The following is a 14,824-nucleotide window of genomic DNA, read 5'->3' on the forward strand; positions in this document are numbered from 1 at the left end:
TGATGTGACAAATTGCAGGTTAGAGAGGAGATGCCAGATATGATCGGTCTTCCTGGGGGGTTGAAGGTGGATTTGGGTACTTTCGGAAGGTGGTAGAAAAGAGCTTGATTCGGATGATTAACAGTTAAAAAATCTTTCTTTTTTTGTCAAAACTTGCTGTTTTTCAGCTTCTTCTAGTAAGAGAGTGTCAAATTTTTTATGTCCTCTTTTAGTGGGTTTTCAGTTAGAACCCGATAATCTTTATCCTCCAGTATTTTGTGAGCTTCTTTTAGATAGTCAACTTTATCCTGCATAATGATGCCTCCTTTGTCCGCATTCCTGATTACGATGGTTTCATTGGACATGAGGTTTTTGAGAGCGTCCGTCTCGCTTTTGCTGAGGTTATTTGGGACTGTTAGATCTTTATTAATATTTCTTGATATTAAATGAAGATTTAGGTATTAAACCTGTGTTGATTATGTGTTTCATCTATAGTGCTTGAGGGGATCCCCAATGCAGTCTGAGAGATGGCTTGGGGTTTAAGGGCTTTGATCTTGAAGTGTCTTTGCAGTGTTTGTTGATCTGAATACATATATACGTAAACTAACAATCTGAATTGGTTAAATTTCACTGAGGGGCAAAATGAGAGGCCTTTTTATAACAGGCTAGTTTCTGCAATGCCAAGTTAATGAGAGGATAGGTTAAAGATGCGTACTAGCGATTCATATTGTTCCTCTTGGGACTTTGGATGCTCGCATTTGGGATCTTGGTTGTAGGTGATCCTACTTTGGGAACTGCTGGTTGTTCTCTTTAGACCCAGTCGTCCGCTCCAAGCCTTATTCTTCTTGTGAGGCCCTTTGTTAGAGTGGGTTGGAAGAAGTTCGTTATAGTGGTCCCTGATGGTTGCCGTAGGGGATTGGGGAAGGGGGGGGGGGGGGGGTCAGGGCCACAGGTAGGGAGAGAGAAAAAAAACACTAAAAGATATTGATTGGTGTCCACACTGGTCTGGAAGAACATGGGTACTGGCATTGTGAGTTGTAATGAGTGGTGAATATGCCAAAAGAGCAGATGTGTCAAAATTGTTGTCCTGTGGCCGAGTACTGTAAATCGGTGGATAGGAGCAATGTGCCGCCTCTGGCTCGGCCGGAAGAGAGAGACCAAACGTGGCTGGTGGGAATTTAAATTGTTTGGCTTACAGATTTTTGGAATGAGGTATGGGCGGACTTTTCGGGTTATGGGTAGGACCTGGGTTAGTGAGGTTGGTGTGTTTGAATCGATGTATAGACAATCAGCAGCGGTAAACAAAAATAGTTTTTGATCGGCGGATGGTTTGTGGTGTGGTTTGGTGGCCATTTCTTGATGCCCATTGGCTTTATCTTGTGGTGGATTATGGGTTTGGAGTCTGTTGCTGTTGTAATGAGTATATTTATGATACTCTCCCAAACCATACAATAATAATTAAACACTGTCCCCCAAAAAAGTATGTGGTACCTGTGGTTTGTATGCGCGATGGGGCAGCTGTCCCCAGGATAAAAGCGTGTATGGTTGAATTGGGGGATGACTGGATTTTTATGGTTTGAGGTTGACCCTTTGGGGCTGTTACTGTAATTTTGGTGAACTTTGGGTTTATTTAGCCAGAATTTGATATTGTTTGTGCGGAAGTCAAGTCTATCTCTATTGAGTTTAGTGGATTTGGTTTCCACTGTATCTTTTATTATTGGAGTATTCTACTGGTGATTAGATGGTCATATTTAATTAAATCTTTATGCGTTATATATTGTGATAATGTGATAATCTGTTGGTCTATTTGTTCTTTAAGTAATTGTTTGATACAGGAGTCTATCCAACATGCCACGGGCACAGGATAATATATATTCGACCCATTCCTTGGTGAATGCAGTATCATTCTTAAAGGTACTCTCAAATCTCAGTCCTCTAGGTATCGGGTTCTCTTTTTGGTAGACTTCCAATAGTAACTAATACACATGGTGCTGTATCACATCTTTTAATAGTTTTTCTAAGTGAAAAAACATATGGAGTAGGTCTTTAGATTCAATTGTGGGTTCTATGGTTGATCTCCCAACAGTAGCGTTTTAGATTTCTCTTCATCCTGTCAGTACAAATTGAGAACAATTTGGCTCGCTGTTGGAGTCTTTGAAGGCTGTGATTTTCATTATTTACAGTATCAGCCATCACTCTTAATCCTTTTAGCCACTCCACTAATTCACAAAACCAACCACTATTCATATCACCCACATTATCCCCCTCAATTTTATAATTTCATATTGTAATCCCTCCAACATCACCACATTTATCAAATCCCTTCCCTGTAGATCTCCTCAGCTTCACTTATAAAACTCAATAAACATACACACAACCCCCAATGTGCTAATATTTAATCCGTCCATCATTTGTGCTTCACTCTACAGAACTGGCCCGGCAGTGCGTTAGGTGACTTCACCGGCTCTGATGGGCAGGCTTTAGCGCTGCATTAGCCGTTTTACTGGCTAGAGTAGTGCTAAAGCCCGCCCATCAGTGCCAGTGACGTCACCGGGTTCCCCGAGCAGCCGGAAGAAGAGGCTTCAGTGCTCCTGCAAGGGACCCGGTACTTCATAGAGTCTAAGAAAACTTTACTTCCGGCGAATAATTTTCTATAAGAGAACAGGGCTTCAGAAACATGTGGAAAAGGTAGGACATGGATGTATGTTATATACAGTCAGGTCCATAAATATTGGGACATCGACACAATTCTAACATTTTTGACTCTATATACCACAATGGATTTGAAATGAAACTAACAAGAAGTGCTTTAACTGCAGACTATTAGCTTTAATTTGAGGGCATTTACATCTAAATCAGGTTAACGGTGTAGGAATGACAACAGTTTGCATATGTGCCTCCCACTTGTTAAGGGACCAAAAGTAGTGGGACAATTGGCTTCTCAGCTGTTCCATGCCCAGGTGTGTGTTATTCAGTCATTATTCCAATTATAAAATCAGCAGATAAAAGGTCCAGAGTTCATTTCAAGTGTGCTATTTGCATTTGCAATCTGTTGCTGTCAACTCTCAAGATGAGATCAAAATAGCAGTCACTATCAGTGAAGCAAGCCATCATTAGTCTGAAAAAACAAACCCATCAGAGAGATAGCAAAAACATTAGGCGTGGCCAAAACAACTGTTTGGAACATTCTTAAAAAGAAGGAACGCACCGGTAAGCTCAGCAACACCAAAAGACCCGGAAGACCACCGAAAACAACTGTGGTGGATGACCAAAGAATTATTTCACTGGTGAAGAAAACACCTTTCACAACAGTTGGCCAGATCAAGAACACTCCCCAGGAGGTAGGTGTATGTGTGTCAAAGTCAACAATCAAGAGAAGACTTCACCAGAGTGAATACAGAGGGTTCACCACAAGATTTTAACCATTGGTGAGCCTCAAAAACAGAAAGACCAGATTACAGTTTGCCAAACAACATCTAAAAAAGCCTTCACAGTTCTGGAACAACATCCTATGGACAGATGAGACCAAGATCAACTTGTACCAGAGTGATGGGAAGAAAAAAAAAGTATGGAGAAGCAAAAGGAACTGCTCATGATCCTAAGCATACCACCACATCAGTGAAGCATGGTGGTGGTAGTGTCATGGCGTAGGCATGTATGGCTGCCAATGGAACTGGTTCTCTTGTATTTATTGAGGATGTGACTGCTGACAAAAGCAGCAGGTTGAATTCTGAAGCGTTTCGGGCAATATTATCTGTTTCTATTTAGCAAAATGCTTCAGAACTCATTGGATGGCGCTTCACAGATGAACAATGACCCAAAGCATACTGCAAAATCAACCAAAGAGTTTTTTAAGGAAAATAAGTAGAATAGTATGCAATGGCCAAGTCAATCACCTGACCTGAATTCGATTGAGCATGCATTTCACTTGCTGAAGACAAAACTGAAGGGAAAAACCCCAAGAACAAGCAGGAACTAAAGACAGTTGCAGTAGAAGCCTGGCAGAGCATCATCAGGGATGAAATCCAGAGTCTAGTAATGTCTATGCGTTCCAGACTTCAGGCTGTAATTGACTGCAAAGGATTTGCAACCAAGTATAAAAAAGTGAAAGTTTGATTTATGATTAGTATTATGTCCCATTACTTTTGGTCCTGTAACGAGTGGGAGGAACCTCTGCAAACTGTTGTAATTCCTACATTGTTCACCTGCTTTGGATGTAAATAGCCTCAAATTAAAGCCGACAGTCTGCAGTTAAAGCACATCTTGTTTGTTTCATTTCAAATCCATTGTGGTGGTGTATAGAGCCAAAAACTAATAGAACAAAGTAGGGCTGCAACGATTAATCGATGTAATCGATTATAATCGATAACTGGATTAGTTGTCGACGAATCCAGTTATCGAATAATTGCCGATTCGTTGCTATGCAGGCGGGCGGTCACTGCATCTTTATTTTACCTTTTACAATGACGCTCCTGTAACAGCCAGGCAGAGCGGACGGCGGCGTAAAGTCACTTACCCATGTGACACGCCTGCTCCGCCTCCTTCATTCATGAAGTGGGCGGAGCAGGTGCGTCACGTGAGTGAGTGACGTTACCCTGCAGTCCGCTCTGCCTGCTACTGTAGCGTCATTGTAAAAGGTAAAATAAAGATGCAGTGATTAGTCCGACTAAGCATCGGGGCTGGGGCTGTTATAGAGAGGGGGGAGGATCTGTGCACTGTTATGCCTGTAACTGGGCCGCCCACAGATCCCCCTCTCCGTAACAGGGCCGCCCACAGATCCCCCTCTCCGGAACAGGGCCGCCCACAGATCCCCCTCTCCGGAACAGGGCCGCCCACAGATCCCCCTCTCCGGAACAGGGCCGCCCACAGATCCCCCTCTCCGGAACAGGGCCGCCCACAGATCCCCCTCTCCGGAACAGGGCCGCCCACAGATCCCCCTCTCCGGAACAGGGCCGCCCACAGATCCCCCTCTCCGGAACAGGGCCGCCCACAGATCCCCCTCTCCGGAACAGGGCCGCCCACAGATCCCCCTCTCCGGAACAGGGCCGCCCACAGATCCCCCTCTCCGGAACAGGGCCGCCCACAGATCCCCCTCTCCGGAACAGGGCCGCCCACAGATCCCCCTCTCCGGAACAGGGCCGCCCACAGATCCCCCTCTCCGGAACAGGGCCGCCCACAGATCCCCCTCTCCGGAACAGGGCCGCCCACAGATCCCCCTCTCCGGAACAGGGCCGCCCACAGATCCCCCTCTCCGGAACAGGGCCGCCCACAGATCCCCCTCTCCGGAACAGGGCCGCCCACAGATCCCCCTCTCCGGAACAGGGCCGCCCACAGATCCCCCTCTCCGGAACAGGGCCGCCCACAGATCCCCCTCTCCGGAACAGGGCCGCCCACAGATCCCCCTCTCCGGAACAGGGCCGCCCACAGATCCCCCTCTCCGGAACAGGGCCGCCCACAGATCCCCCTCTCCGGAACAGGGCCGCCCACAGATCCCCCTCTCCGGAACAGGGCCGCCCACAGATCCCCCTCTCCGGAACAGGGCCGCCCACAGATCCCCCTCTCCGGAACAGGGTCGTCCACAGATCCCCCATAATAGGGTCGTCCACAGATCCCCCATAATAGGGTCGTCCACAGATCCCCCATAATAGGGTCGTCCACAGATCCCCCATAATAGGGTCGTCCACAGATCCCCCATAATAGGGTCGTCCACAGATCCCCCATAATAGGGTCGTCCACAGATCCCCCATAAGGGGACAACCCCTTTAACATCATTAACAATTTGAAACAAACCAACGCTGGTAATCTAACATTGGCAACAAACTATCTCCACCCTCAAAGCATCAGCGATCTGACACTTCCTCCTGAGCTCTGGGAATTCCCCCTGCTCACGACACCAGCGCTCGCTCTTGATCTCCCTCACCCAGCATACAGCCTCATCTCCCAGACTGTCAGTCCCAGTCCCCTCCTCTTCTTTGTTCTGCATATAGCGCGCCTTTTTTCGCACACAAGCCGAGTTCCAACCACCGTGTCTTTGTGCGACGCAGAAAAGGTGAACGGATGGACTCTACATTAGGGATCGACCGATATTGATTTTTTAGGGCAGATACCGATAATTTGTGAACTTTCTGGCCGATAATTTATACAGATATTCAGGGAATTTTCATTTTTGACAAAAAAATAATTCCCACAAATCTGCTGAAAATTACTGTTTATTGTTAATTTGTATTATTTTTTTTTGTAAATCTTCCTTTTTCATTTCTACTTAATATTTTGGTGTTTTATTTTTGTTTACTAACTTTTAGCCCCCTTAGGGACTAGAACCCTTGTCCTATTCACCCTGATGGAGATCTATCAGGGTGAATAGGAGCTCACACTGTCCCTGCTGCTGTGTGCTTTGTGCACACAGCAGCATGGAGCTTATCATGGCAGCCAGGGCTTCAATAGCGTCCTGGCTGCCATGGTAACCGATCGGAGCCCCAGCATTACACTGCTGGGGCTCCGATCGGAGGAGGAGGAGAGAGGGGATCCTGTGGGGAGGGGGGGGCGCACTGCGCCACCAATGTCTAATACTAGGGTTGGGGGGGGCGCACTGCGCCACCAATGAAGATTAATCTCTCATTTATTCATATACAGGAGGCGGGAGCTGGCTGCAGAATCACATAGTCAGTTCCCGACCTCTATGAGCTGTAGCTGCGATCCGCGGCACCTCAGGGGTTAACTACCGTAGATCGCAGCTACAGCTCAGAGGTCGGGAAACGGCTATGCCATTCTGCAGCTCCCGCCGCCTGTATATGAATAAATGAGAGAGATTAAGCTTCATTGGTAGCGCAGTGGCCATAGCTCCTCCGCTCCTCTTGTCCCCTGCCCTTTCACTGGCGGCAGCAGCAGCAGCACAGGGGGAGGAGACACTGCTTCCTTCTCCCCTGTGCTGCTAAGGGGAACACGGAGAGCGCTGACAGCAGCGCGATCTGTGTTCCCCATACGCTATCGGAATATCGGCAAAATAAATGCCGATACCGATAGCGTTCAAAATCCTGAATATCGGCCGATAATATCAGTAAATCCGATAATCGGTCGATCCCTACTCTACATGCCTGGTTCCCACTGTGAAGCATGGAGGAGGAGGTGTGATGGTGTGGGGGTGCTTTGCTGGTGACAGTGTTGGGGATTTATTCAAAATTGAAGTCATACTGAACCAGCATGGCTACCACAGCATCTTGCAGCGGCATGCTATTCCATCCAGTTTGCGTTTAGTTGGACCATCATTTATTTTTCAACAGGACAATGACCCCAAACACACCTCCAGGCTGTGTAAGGGCTATTTGACCATGAAGGAGAGTGATGGGGTGCTTCGCCTGATGACCTGGCCTCCAGTCACCGGACCTGAACCCAATCGAGATGGTTTGGGGTGAGCTGGACCGCAGAGTGAAGGCAAAAGGGACAACAAGTGCTAAGCTTCTCTGGGAACTCCTTCAAGACTGTTGGAAGACCATTTCAGGTGACTACCTCTTGAAGCTCATCAAGAGAATGCCAAGTGTGCAAAGCAGTAATCAAAGCAAAAGGTGGCTACTTTGAAGAACCTAGAATATGACAGATTTTCAGTTGTTTGACACTTTTTTGTTATGTATATAATTCTACATGTGTTAATTCATAGTTTTGATGCCTTCAGTGTGAATCTACAATTTCCATAGTCATGAAAATAAAGAAAACTCTTTGAATGAGAAGGTGTGTCCAAACTTTTGGTCTGTGTGTGTATATATATATATATATATATATATATATATATATATATATATATATATATATATATATATATATATATATATATATATATATATATACACACACACACACACACACATATATACACATACACACAACCTATTAATCGTGATTACTACTTTTAGCCAGCATACTGGTATTGATGCTTTTTAGAGATTTGACCTAATCTATGATGCATTTTAAACACGTGATTTTCGCTATTGTCACTACTATTACTATTATCATACGTCAGCCTTGGTCCTTCAACATAATACCACCATTACCAGTCTCGATTTTATTTTTACTTTATCTAATCACTTTTATTAGAATTGAAAAAGGAGTGTTTTTCTACTCTGAAACGCGCGGTCACATATTTGTAAATAAAAAAAATCGTCTCCAACTACTTGAGGTCGTGTTATTGTGCCAGGAGGTATCAAAAACGGTGGACCGCCAATACTCCACACCCCTCTATTGGCTTTCATCACTTTTCCTGGAGGAATGGCAACTCCACAAGTGAGGAGCGAATGATACCAGCAGCAGCGACCACTATCTAAACATACGCCTACACTAGTGTTGTGCCTATGCTTGCACAACATGAAAAGGTGAGAATAACCATTACCTCTTTTTAAACCAACTCCCTAAGAAACTATTGCCCTATGAGCGCCTCTCCCTTTCTTGCCACATATGCTATCTGGTAAGATATCTATGTTTTGTGGCTGATCACATGTAGTTTCCAATTAGATGAGAGTCCCGGAAGTGTAACTAGATAGTTATGGTATATACCGTATGTTCGATATGCCATAAATACAGTATTTTCAGCCCTCTGACAATGTGGTCTCCAAGCAGAAAGGCTTGTGCACCCCTGGTTGCAGTGAGATGGTTAAAGGTGTATTTCAGCATCTAGATAAGAAACTTGAAAGATGGCTGCAGGGTCATTACATGATGAGTAACAGTACAACCCTATGTACCCTAACTGCAGACTACTAGCAATTCATAACTTCGAAGGCAAATAATAAGGGAATGGCATAACAGAGCCACAAGAATAGATACTCCAGAACTGTTTTTACATGGGGAATACATGTAGCTATTAAAATAGTCATGTCAGGAGAGGTGAAAGGTCCTCTTTAACTAGCCCCATTCTGTGGGCTAGACCATCAATGTTTGATTAATATGTAAATACAAAGAGAACTGGGCACTCTCGAATACTGGAACCAACATTGAATTTAATATTAAACCAATAACTGAATAAAATCACAATATGCAGAAAATTATAAAATCGAAACGCAAAAGTGGTAGAATCGATAATAAAATCGATGCTCAGAAACAGGTAAACTCGATAATATAAATACTCTAAAATCCTGCTTGACAAAAATAAAAAAAAGTGGGTATGGTGCCACAAGTAGCGCAATTGAGGATCCCAACAGAACGTAAAGTGGGGAGTGGTAGCCTGTTGTGGCTTAGTGATTGATAAAAACAATGTCTAGTGCTCCAATGAATAGGTTAATGTTCTGATGGTTGTGTTATAGTATCTTTTACTATGGAAATAGGAGTAACAAGGTCCAACAAGAGTGCTTCCGAAAGATAATGTCTCCCTTCTTCACCATATAACATAGGCAGCGGCGTCCCACTGTGTTGATTTTAGAGTATTTGTATTATCGAGTTTACCTGTTTCTACGCATCGATTTTATAATTTTTTGCATATTTGCGCTTTTATTTTATTATCGATTTTATCATTTTCTGCATATTGTGATTTTATTCAGTTATCGGTTTAACATTAAATTCAATGTTGGTTCCAGTATTCAAGAGTGCCCAGTTCTCTTTGTATTTACTGTAACCCTTTTTGAGTAGACTGGGTGAGCCTACTCTACTGTGTGCACCTCACTTGGTCCTCCGTTGCTCCAGTGCGCCACATTAGCATTATTTTGATTAATATGTGTCCACTTTCAGAGACCTCCCATTAAGCACAATGAAGAAGCAGTGCCACACTGTGCTGATCAAATACTGATGGTCCAATCAAAATTTAGGCCATCAATAATAAAGTCCAGGAGAACAACTTTAACCCCTTAGTGACCAGCCTGTTTTGGGCATTACTGATCAAGCGTTTTTCTTTTTCATAGTCGCCTTTCAAAGCTATACTTTTATTTTTCCATCTATAAAGCTGTATGAGGGCTTGTTTTTTGCGGGAAAAGTTGTAGTTTTTTAATGGTGTCATTTTGGGATGAACATAACTTTCTGATTAACTTTTATTAACTCTTTCTGGGAGGGAGATGGGAAAAACCGCAATATTGCCCCTGTTTTACATGATACAGTTTACGCAGTTCATTTCTCAATATAAATTAGGGCTGCAGCTAACGATTATCTGAATAACCTATTAGTTGTCGATAATTTAAATCGATCAGGAAAAAACACCAAAATTACAAAACAGAGGTTTATATGATTTTATTTGAAAAATTATGTTCAAAGGCCATATTAAAACAAATTGTGGAGGGCACTGTTATGGGGAGGGGGGATCTGTGGAGGGCACTGTTATGGGGAGGGGGATCTGTGGAGGGCACCGTGTTTAAGTCTTATAAGTAACTTTCATGCACCTGCTCCGCCCACTTTATGAATGAAGGAGGCGGAGCAGGCGCATCACATGAGTAAGTGACGTTACATCGCCATCCGCTCTGCCTTTTACTGGAGCTTCATTGTAAGGTAAAATAAAGATGCGCTGATTTAAAGTAAACCGCCCGCCCGCATAGCAAAGAATCGGCGATTATTTGATAACTGGATTCGTCGACAACGAACAAAAATTGTTTGCCGGGCAGCGGTAATCAGGGCCGTCTTTAACGTGGTACTAATGAAGCGCTTCATTAGTACCGGAGGACCAGGAAGGATCTGTACTCACCGCTTCCTGGTCCTCGGCTTGGCTGTCGGCTGTGCAGGGCTGCGCACAGAGTGAGGGCGCACTGCGACCTCACACTGTGCCTGAGATAAACAGCCAACAGCAGGATGAAGAGGATCGCGATGGTGAGGAGCGGTGGCATCCAGGAGCAGGAGAGAAGTGTTTTATTAATTTTTTTGCGGCCGGCTGACATGGGGGGGGCGGGCTGATGGCCGGCTGATATGGGGGGGCGGGCTGATGGCCAGCTGACATGGGGGGGCGGGCTGAAGGTTGGGGGGGTGATCTGAGGCATTGGGGGTCTGAATGCTGGTCTGACCTGAGGTGTAATAGATTTTTTTTTTTTTTTCTTATTGTTCTCCTCTAAAACCTAGGTGCGTCTTATGGGCCGGTGCGTCTTATAAGGCGAAAAATACAGTACAGTGCAGCAGAGGCCCTAGCCAGTTTATATAGTCGTTATATATTTTAATATGCACCTTGTGTTTTGTTATGCGCGTGAGTCAGCGCCGACCAGCACCCCCCAAAGTCCTGCCCACCCCATAATCCCTGCCCCAGAACTCCCCACCCCACCCAGTCCCTGGGGAAAATTGCATGAAACTAGTCCTTGGTGCAAAAAGGATTGGGGACCACTGCCGTAGGGGATAATTTACATGATATTTATGTAGTCTGGGTCATTACGGACGCGACAATACCAAACATATAGGGAGATTTTTATTAATTTTTTGCAATTTTTTTATTGTGAAGTGTATTTTCAATGAAAAATAAATAAAGTGTTTTATTAATGGATTTTTTTTTAAATCGATAAAGGTGTGGTTTTTTTTAAGCTTTTTGTTTACCACTTAATAGTCCCCCATGAGGGGGCCTATAAACAGACAATATTTAGATTGATTTTAAAATGCAATGCATCATCTCTATAGTGCATTGCATTTTAATGTCAATGCAATACTGACATTGACCAGCAGGCTGCTGGAAACTACTCAAGGCAGGCTTGGGGCCTGCACAAGACCCCAGCCTGCCTTTACACACATCTGCACCCCGCGATCGCATAGCGGGGTGCTGATAGGAGACAGAGGGAGTTTATGTTATTTTCAGTTAGGTGATAGGGATAGGTCATCAGCATCTAGAACCTGGAAAACCCCTTTATTCAGTTCTCTCAACATTAAAACACACACCAAAGACAAACCTAAGGACTATTTACTTACCTGTTGTTCCAAAGGAGGGCGATACATCCAATAAAAACTGCTACTAGCTTTTGGAGGCATTCGATGCAAGACTGTTAAAAACCTATGGCCACCAGACATCAATATCTAGAATGAAAAAGTACATTTTTTATATTTGTCATTCATAGAAACATAGAATGTGTCGGCAGATAAGAACCATTTGGCCCATCTAGTCTGCCCAATATACTAAATACTATGGATAGCCCCTGGCCCTATCTTATATGAAGGATGGCCTTATGCCTATCCCATGCATGCTTAAAGGGGTTGTCCAAGTTATATTTATTGATGACCTATCCTCAGGATAGGTCATCAATATCAGCTGTTTGAAGGGAAGGCGTGCGCGCTGTCAGCTGCCTCCTCTTCACTGTTTACCTTCTAGCCGTTGCATCTGCAGTGGTGAGCAGGTGTAATTACACCCAAGCCATCCCATTAATTTCAATAGAAGGTAAACAGTGAAGAGGAGGCATCGCTGACACCGCGCACGCCTTCTCTTCAAACAGGAGGGGGTGCCGGGTGTCGGACCCCCGCCGATCTGATATTGATGACCTATCCTGAGGATAGGTCATCAATAAATATAACTTGGACAACCCCTTTAAAGGGACACTTACAGGCCCAATAAGCATATTTAGGTATATATATGACAGTACAGGTCTTATAAAGTGTATTAAAATCATTTAAGTATCCCCCCTGTCCACCTTATAAATACAGTAAACTGAAGTTTTATAACCCGCTTGACTCGTCTTCAATCTGCCCGACGCAAGATCCGGCGCATGCCCAATACAATTCTATGGGCATCGTCCTCTGTCTAATCTTCAGCGCATGCGCCCGGCACCCTCATTGGCCGGGATCACATCGCGCCTGCTAAGACGCAGACTATCTGTACGCAAGCGCGATGTGATCCCGGCCAGTAAGGGTGCCGGGCGCATGCGCTGAAGATTAAATGGAGGACGATGCCCATAGGATTGTAGTGGGCATGCGCCAGATCTTGCGTCGGGGAGAATAGTAGCCGCCCAGCAAAGTGAATATTGATGAGCTGGGCGGCGCTTCAAAACGGCAGTTGGGGGCGGCTGGCTGGGCGCAATTGGAGATGAAACACCGCCCCTTGGGCAGATTGAAGACGAGTCAAGCAGGTTAAAGAGGACATTTCACCTCTCCTGACATGCCTGTTTTTAGCTTCATGCATTCCCCATGTAATAACAATCCTGGAGCTTCTATTCTTATGTTGTGCCAAACGTATGTTATGCCATTCTTTTATAATTTTTACTAGAAGTTATTAATGAATTACTAGCAGCCTGCAGTAAGAGTACAGATGGGTTGTAACAAGTTAGGGGGGCGACCTTGCACAGTCTGAAAATGGCAGCACTGATTGGATAGAGTCAGACTGTGCAGTGACCCCCCCCCCCCCCCCCCCAAGTGGTTAACACCCCTCTGTACCCTTACTGCAGACTGCTAGCAATTAATTCATAACTTCTGGTTGAAATAATAAAGGAATGGTACAACACAGAGCCATAAGAATAGATGCTCCTGAACGGTTATTACATGGGGAATGCATGAAGCTATTAAAACAGACATGTCAGGAGTGGTTAAAGGGAATCTGTCACCTGGTTTGACCATATTAAGCTGTCACCATTGCCATGTTTAATAAAATACCTTATTTCCTGCAGTGGTCTTCTTTCTTCTCTTCATGGTTTTATTTTGTTAAAAAAGCATTGGTGTACACCACACAGAATGATGGCTGACAGCAGGAGCTGAATCAGTTACAGTCATTTTAGCCCCATAGCTCCGCCTCCTGCCTTGAGGAATCTCAGGGGAGGACGCAAGCTACAGGGCTGGCTGACTGACTAATTTGACTCCTGCCGCCAGCCAGCGCTCTGTGCATCAATTCCAATGCCGTCCCAAGTTATATTGGGGATGATCCAATCCCAATATAATTAGGGATGGGATCGGCATTGGAGCACAGAGTGCTGGCTGGTGGAAGGAGTCAAATCCGTAACAGTGGTCAGTCAGCCAGTCTGGACTCCTTATTCAGTCACTGGTCAGCCATCAGTCAGGGATGTAAAGGAATACACAAACCAGTATGGCTAGTGGGGACGGATGGCAGAGATGGATAGGGTTGGTATGCTGCAGTGCACAGCTGCCAATGCAATTAACACTGATGATGACTGGCATGATGAACATTAACATGTGTCATGTCATCAACAGCATCAGACCGTGCTTGCAAGTTCGCTTGCGGCCCTGTCTCCTCACTCAAACCTTTGTATGTTGCACAGCCTGCAGCTTGGGCCATACTGTGTGTGAGCTTTGCCCAGCCAATCACCTGCCCACTTCCTTCATTCGCCCTGAGAATTGCTGCATGCATGGGCAAACCAGGCAGCAGGCATATGAGAGAGAAAAATGAATAAATAAAATAAAATAAAATAAAAAGGAGTATCCTCCCAGACCCAGGCTCCACTCGAAAACATGATAAAAAGGAATTGGAAAACTCACACTGAATCCTAACCCATTCATTTCAATGAGTCTGATGCATCAGTTTGGCGTTAAATGAAAAATGCAGCGTGTTCTATATTCTGCATTTTTCAAGCAGCCCTGGCCCCATAGAAGTGAATGGCGCTTCAGTACAAAAAAAAAAAAACACACACACACAAGCAATGTTGTTTGTAAACCTTCAGGTTTTTTTAGCACGCTCGTGAAAAACGCATCAAAAGCATTGCACCCGCGCGGAAAAAAACGGAACTGAACGCAATCACAAACAAAACTGACTTAACTTGCTTAGAAAAATGGTGAGTTTCACTGAACGCACCCAATTGGCCACGCTCGTGTGAAAGAGGCCTTAGCCTTTGTAATGCGTTTTGCACTCGCGTGAGAAAAATTGCGCGCTTAGGATCGATGTTCTGTAGATTGTATTTTCCCTTATAACATGGTTATAAGGGGAAATAATAGCATTCTGAATACAGAATGCATAGTAAAATTGCGCTGGAAGGGT

At 44.7% G+C, this 14,824-nt stretch overlaps 1 protein-coding gene across 2 annotated transcripts in view; it reads right to left on the minus strand.

The window, feature by feature from the left end:
• Nucleotides 1–14,824, minus strand: part of TIMM44 (translocase of inner mitochondrial membrane 44) — a 311,940-nt gene that overhangs the window by 248,893 nt on the left and 48,223 nt on the right. For both annotated transcript variants that reach the window (XM_044306675.1, XM_044306666.1), the window contains exon 2: nt 11,824–11,928. In XM_044306675.1, the coding sequence (XP_044162610.1) occupies nt 11,824–11,928 (105 nt within the window). The remainder of the gene's footprint in view (nt 1–11,823; nt 11,929–14,824) is intronic.

The sequence above is a fragment of the Bufo gargarizans genome, chromosome 1 (assembly GCF_014858855.1).
Source record: "Bufo gargarizans isolate SCDJY-AF-19 chromosome 1, ASM1485885v1, whole genome shotgun sequence".
NCBI classification, from domain to species: Eukaryota; Metazoa; Chordata; class Amphibia; order Anura; family Bufonidae; genus Bufo; species Bufo gargarizans.